This window comes from Rhipicephalus sanguineus, chromosome 4 (assembly GCF_013339695.2).
Source record: "Rhipicephalus sanguineus isolate Rsan-2018 chromosome 4, BIME_Rsan_1.4, whole genome shotgun sequence".
Classification (NCBI taxonomy): Eukaryota; Metazoa; Arthropoda; class Arachnida; order Ixodida; family Ixodidae; genus Rhipicephalus; species Rhipicephalus sanguineus.
In genome coordinates, this window is record NC_051179.1 from 69,363,785 (window position 1) to 69,370,536 (window position 6,752).

A 6,752-nucleotide genomic window follows, 5' to 3' on the forward strand; every position below is an offset into this window, starting at 1 on the left:
CCTCACGTGAGTTGTTCTGACCGTTCAGAAGCTGAAGTCGGTCCCCATCTTCGGAATCCTTAGCCATCTGGGCCGGTCGGCACCGGGTTAGACGGCTGAGGATTCCACTGTCCACATAGTCCGGCCAATATTACCTAAGCGCAATGGAACCCAATGCGTCAAAACTGCACAATTCATACATTGGCTTCCTAAAATCCCGTTGTTTGGGGGTGAGAGGGTTTAAGCCCTCTCAAGTCGCTCCTGCCAGCTCTCTAAACAGACGTGGAAACAGGGACAGCTGCTCGGAGTGCCGCATCGGAAACTACAGCAAGCACTCGTCGCCTAGGCCGAAAGGGTCACTGTTCAATAAAGCTATCACCACCACCAACGCTACCAGCAACTGTAACAACTGCAACGTACGTGCAGTGGCGCCTGCGCGTGCCACTCGGCTGCGTACCACATATCCAGGGAAACTTTCCTAAATAAAGCTTAGTTGCGAGTAACGCCTGTCCTGTGCGTCTGTGTCTCTTCTTTGTCCTGTTCTGATTCGCTCTATCCAGTATTGAAGAATATAAGCACTGCATATCAGCTTACCGCGTCTGATGTTGGGAACACCCATGTTGCTGTTGGCATCGTTACGCAACTGTAAACAACTGGTTATATAATACATATGCGACTCTTCAACATATGAGTTTACGTATACCACTTCCACATTTCTCTAGCGTCATTTCGTAACGTTTCGCTCAATGTGAAAAATTACGCCAGAGTCACCATCCCGCGCATGCTTCGCATAACATCGATTCCCACGGTACGTGGGATCTGCCGAATTTTACAGCGAAAGCTGTTATGAGATCATTTCACCGGCCGTTTTTGGCGCCGTAGTTGTCCGCCGCCGCCGCCGGTGTCCGTAACCAGTATCGCTCGAAATAATAAAAAACGAAATAAGAAAAAAATTCCAGGATGGAACGAGGTTCGAACCTGGGCCCTCAGCTTGGGAGCCCAGTATTCAACCTCTGAGCCATGCCGGTGCTTGAAACTGCTTTGCAAAAAGGTCCTATACAGGCTTCATGTCGGGAAGGAACCACATTAGCATATGCAATATAGCGTGGTAGAAGAGTAAAATAAGCACCAAGCGTCGCACAACGCGAATTCTGTAACCAGGCGTCACACAATGCGAATTGCGCAACGAGTAGGTTGTTGAATGCTTCCAACCCATTACAAAGGACTCTGCAATAATTCTTCATCGTCATCAGGCATAGCATCAATAAAGTGCACATAATGCCTTACATGGGTTTAGCAGGTACCAACGCTGTCCGTAGAATGACGAAAAATGGCACAGTGCCTGCTGCCCTACTTCTCAAAAATTACACTGATTTATAGCGTAGTCGGTTCCTCGCAAGTGCACTTGTATTGGTTGCCAAGGAAGCCCATAAGCGCATGATCCATTTCCTCGGGGTCTCAGTAAAGTTCTTCGCGCCCCCCCCCCCCCCCCGTCTCTCTCCCACGTCAACGTATGTTATACAGCATGACGGGAGAGGGAAATAGCGACCGGGCGTCACCCAATGCAAATTACATAACTGGTGCGCCGTTTAAAGATTCCAAACCATTACAAAGCGCTGAGCCATAATTCTTCATCGTCGTCAGTCGTCGCGTCAACAAAGTGCACATAATGCACAGACGTGTAGCTGGTGCCTCGCTTCTCCACAGAATGACGAATAATGGCTTAGTAGGTGCTTCCCAACTTCATAAAAATTGTGATTTATGGCGTAGTGGGTACCTTTCTAGTGTACTTGTATTGTAGCCCCAAGAGAGCTTAACGGGCTCTAGAAATGCCGCTCTTCCAGCTTTCGCTGTGACTGTGCTGCGGTTTCAGCGCAGGCCTGGCCTTTTTTCTAGGGACTTTTCCACTACTTTCTCAACAATAGAAGAAATTGACTGAGTAAGTGATGCATCCATATTGAAAGACTGACGGGCTGTAACGCCTGCGTATCCTTGAGTTCTACTCTGAACCTCAGCAAGAGCTTCTCTGTGCGAGCATCGCCTTCTCTCAATGATGTCAAGGACCCGCATTTCTTTAGCCTTCGCAGGACAATCGGAGTGATCAGCTGTACGAGTGGCTTCGCATAAGCAGCAGGATTCATTAGTTGAGGTACAATCATCAGCAGTGTGTTCAGCCCCACATTTACGACATCGTACATTTGATCGACAACCGTTCGCACTATGACCATAGCGCCAGCATTTACCACATTGGAGAGGGCGAGGTGCAAGGGGCTCAACTCTGTAGATTAATGGCCATGCTTTGATTTCTGATGGGAGCGATGTCCCTGCAAATGTGGCGATAACTGACTCGGTTGGAATCCTAACACTTGCCTGTTACACCGATAAACGGAAACTGCACCTGCCTCTGAAAAAAACATCGAAGACTTCCGCCGGGCTAAGGCTGACGTCGACTCCACGGATTAGGCCTTTGCAGCAAGCAAGGTGGGGAGGAATGAAACAGCTCACCGGTTGTGAAGCAAAGGACGAACACTTAGAAGGTCCTGAAGACAGGCCTGGTCTGGGGAGCAGCAGAGAATGCCGCCACGTCCGAACTGTCGGACCTCAGTGATCTGCAGGAAATGTTGGGTCACCTTGTGAAGCTCAGACTGGATGGCCTTGGGGTTGTTCATGCGAATAACTCCACCATTCGTAGGAACCAGAGCAACAGGAACGACATTGATGCCTCCACGCAAGAAGAGGTCCAATGGTACATCCCGAGAGGGGATTGAAGCAGACCAGAGGGAAGCCCTCTGGCCCGGAGATGAGACAGACATCAAAAAAGAAAAGAAATCACACTTAAAGGCGTTATCAAATTATACTGCAAATTAAACAGATAAAAAGAGCAGTAACCGCCGGTATCAAGACCAAAGAAAATTCCCGCAAGTGGCTTCACCACAAGAAGAGGACAGCAGCAGCAGTCGACTGCATCTCTGCAGTCCACGTTCGGCCTAGTACTTTTCTTTTAGCATTCTTCTTTTACTGTAAATGGCTCATTTCCACATCTGCTGAAAATAAGCCAACAGGGGTTAATTAAGAAACTCGGTGCAGGCTCTATGGCGATCAAAACTAGACTTCGCGCGACAATGAAGGTAACAACCCACGCACTTGTTTTATCGAGTTAACATAGCATATAGCATTTATCAGCTGGTAGTGTGAATATCCTTACGCATATGACTGAAACAACAGGCTTAAGAAACCACTGCACCCAGTAATATCAATCGCCAAGGCGCGAGAAAAAAGCTGTTGTAGCGAACGACAGCAGTTTTCCGTAGCTCAACTGCCGATGGCAGCGCCATGGTGGAAAGAACCGCGGCGGGCCGCCTGCTCCGAAAGGTCGAGGCTGGGAAATTCGCAACTGAAAGGTTTTCTAAATCAAGCTTCCGAGATTCCCGCGAAGCTCGTTCTTTTTACTTTTGTGCCGTGCTCATTATCGGCGCGATCGAAACGTAGATAGTGGTAGTGCAAAAGTGTGTGATTGAGCGTGGGATTATGAGGAAAAGAAAAATAAGTGCTGCCGCTCGTGATGATGAAAATAAGTGCTGCCACTCGTGATGATGAGGCCGGTATGATGCAGCCTTTGAACACGGCCTTCAAGATAAACAAGCCTAGCTAAGTGATTTCAAAGGCGTGTTGAAAAAAAGAAACTGTGCCCCAATTTAATCAATGCTACAGTTATTTGTTTTACAAACGTAGTGAACGCACAAGATCATTTTTTAATACCGAATTTTCTTAGGCTCAGAAAATCAGAAAGCTGGGCTGACAAATGCAGTTACATGAGTAAGCATCGTGCAGGCTACAATGCTCCGCAGTTACTTTATTGCACTTTTTTGTTGTCACGTCGTTGACGTGAGGTTCTTAGTTATCAGTTTGTATAGCCGGTTGGTATGCACTGGAGCCGGCGACTGAAAACGAAACCAGAATCTATTCAAAACGAGCCGCAAGGAATTCTGGGCTGATAGAAGACATGGCAGAAGACCCTCTGTGGACCAATCATGAGGCCGTTCTTACATTCTCTGGCCCAATCAGGGATCGTCGTTGGAAATAGGACGTGCACATTGCTTTTGGAACTTCTTGTTCGCCGGCAGACAGGAGCTGTGCAAGTTCTTTGCCCAACACCCCAGCGTTCCACGTCTACCTTCGCGCCCGCGTGAAAAGAAATCCATCAGGTAAGCAGCATCTGCGATTCTGTCCATGCTTCGGGGCCCTCTAACTTGAGAAAAGAACGAAGACTGGCAGCGCACTCCGTGACATTACCGGCGCGCGACATCGCACGCAGCGTGAGGCCTGTCTCCGAACCCTCAGCGGGCGTTCGTTACCCTTGGCTAGCCGTTCTGCGTAAAGGTAATAACCTGCCGACAGTTTTCGATGCTTGTTCTCCGTGGCTGCCTCGTTACCAGTAATTCTCGTTTTCATGGGGTTTATTTGCGGCATGGCACCTCATCCGTGTGACAAGTATTTTTTGGCGCGCGCCGTCCCCCTGCTTTCCGGCTTTTGTCTTGAATCACTGTCTTGCTAAGAAGATTCGCTCGTTACCCAACGTTTTCAAAAGTCTCGGCTATAACTAGTCTTGGATGACTTCGGCGCGTTCTAGAATGTGCGGGTGTAGCCATCGAACGCGGGCGTTGCGTAGGGTGCTGTGCCCTTTTCCATGTAAGGAAGAGGGTGTGCTATGGCTGTGGAACGCGGGAATGTTGTTTTTCGGTGCAAGAGTGGCGTTTATGAGCTATTTTTTTTTTTAACTGAATGCGTCCAATAGCCTGCCCTAACTTACGCTAGCCACGTCGGTGTCACGTGAGTACCCGTCGCGCTCGCTGCGCGAAGCTTTGTGTTGCGAGCAGCATCGATGTAGCGTACTGCCAGCAGCCGTTGATGCTCGCCACTAGTACAGGTGACGCCGTTTGAGGCTTAATTGCCCGTTGAACTACTACTGCTCGTTTGTGCACAAGCGCAGACCCGTGCACAGGTTGCGTTCTTGTCAGCTCGCCGGCATACGTCATGGTGTGGGCACGCTGCAATTCGAATGCCGGGTTTGAAGCATGGCTTTGGGGTTGGCTTCTTGGATTATTAGGCGACTTCTATATTTCAGTTCATTGTTTACGGATTTGCTGCATTGATTGCCGACCTAGTTAATACACTTGGTATTCATTTTTTTTTCGTTGCGGAAAATAAGCTAGGGATTCATGATGCACGCAGCATCAGCACTCTGTGTAGTTCCTGAATTCAGAAAGAAATCTACGAATGGATCGTAAAAGTAGCAGCGTTTCGCAAACGTCCGCATTTATAGGCTGCTCTGGTAGCAATCTGGCAAATTTCCTACACTTGGTTTTCTTCAGATAGATAAGAAATTCAACCATTTGGAAGTTGATGCATCAGACGTTTGTGTGAATGTGTATCGTAACTTTTTTTCGTTACGTTTCTTTTTCTGGTTGATGCACAATGCAGCAATTTACAATTTTTTGTTAGTTAGCCTGTTTTCCAGCCAGTTTCCCACAGTGTCTAATTTTGATACTCTCATACCAGTACATGCATAACTTAAGTGTTCCTCATTATAAATTGAAGCAGTTTACGAAGTGGCTAATTTTATTAGTGTCATAAATGCTAAGCAAACAACTCGTCAGGTTTATTTGGATATATTGCAATTTGCCGCGAATCAGTGCTAACAGTGGACTACAAGTTCAACTGGCCATATGTCGCCACGAGGAATAGACGATTTTATCTAAGACACATGGGTGCTACCACCTTGGGCTGTTTGTAAACAAACTGCTTTATTTTTGTGTACTGCGAAATGAATTAATACAATCATGAAACGTGGAATGCACCAATCCAACCATTTCATTTCATCAAGAATATAACGGCCACACCTTCTTAAATCCTGCATTGCATTGCAGAACGCTTTCCAAGAATGCAAGCTGACAGAATGAAAGAGAATTTGACAGGGTGAGGGGTTTACCTGCACAAGACAGGTGATCATGAGCTATGCCTGCTGCTTCAGTAATTATTCTTGTGCGGTCATCTTTATGCATCACGATCATGAGTCGCCAGCTGTCCCAATCAGCCATTCTGACAGATTTTGTTGTTTGGAGAGCACGCAGTTTTGTGAAAGGTCAGTTTCCTCATTGGGACACCTCGTTCCGTCTTTGCAGGATGAGTGACAGGAAGGCCGTCATCAAGAATGCGGACATGTCCGAGGAGATGCAGCAGGACGCAGTGGACGTGGCCACCCAGGCCCTGGAGAAGTACAACATCGAGAAGGACATAGCGGCCTACATCAAGAAGGAGTTCGACAAGAAGTACAACCCCACCTGGCACTGCATCGTGGGCCGCAACTTTGGCTCGTACGTGACCCACGAGACGAAGCACTTCATCTACTTCTACCTCGGCCAGGTGGCCATTCTGCTCTTCAAGTCCGGCTGAGCCAGCGGAAGGAGGACGGACGGGAATGGATTGGCTCAAGGGGGACACAGGACTGGATGCATTGAGGACTCGGAAAAAAAAAAAAAAATTGTAGCTCGTCTGGACCTTTTAAAAAGTGCAACCGTGGATGACGAAAGCTGGTGCTTTTCGCAGAATGGGGAGCAAGAGATTTTGACCCGTTTTTCTCTTCCCGGGGCAAGAGGGTGCGCGCCGCACCCCCGTCAAGTTCTACTCTCTCTTCTCATCTTGTAACACGGCTTTTACAATTGTGTGCCGCACAAGAGAATGAAATTGTCCTGTCCCAGAAACCCTGTCTAAAA

The 6,752-nt window shown here is 48.0% G+C and overlaps 1 protein-coding gene across 2 annotated transcripts; it reads left to right on the forward strand.

The window, feature by feature from the left end:
• The first annotated feature begins 3,928 nt into the window (after positions 1-3,928).
• LOC119390197 (dynein light chain 1, cytoplasmic) lies at positions 3,929-6,442 on the forward strand. 2 transcript variants are annotated; one of them, XM_037657765.2, is made up of 2 exons: positions 3,929-4,184; positions 6,162-6,442. In XM_037657765.2, the coding sequence occupies exon 2, from the start codon at positions 6,163-6,165 to the stop codon at positions 6,430-6,432; it is 270 nt and encodes an 89-aa protein (XP_037513693.1). In that variant the 5' UTR covers positions 3,929-4,184; position 6,162; the 3' UTR covers positions 6,433-6,442. The 2 variants fall into 2 exon arrangements, with proteins under 2 accessions (XP_037513693.1, XP_037513694.1); XM_037657766.2 differs by lacking the exon at positions 3,929-4,184 and adding an exon at positions 4,336-4,359.
• Positions 6,443-6,752: the final 310 nt, after the last annotated feature.

Coding starts and splice junctions, on each gene's coding strand:
- LOC119390197 (XM_037657765.2), top strand. CDS start 6,163: ATGAGTGACAGGAAGGCCGTCATCAAGAATGCGGACATGTCCGAGGAG.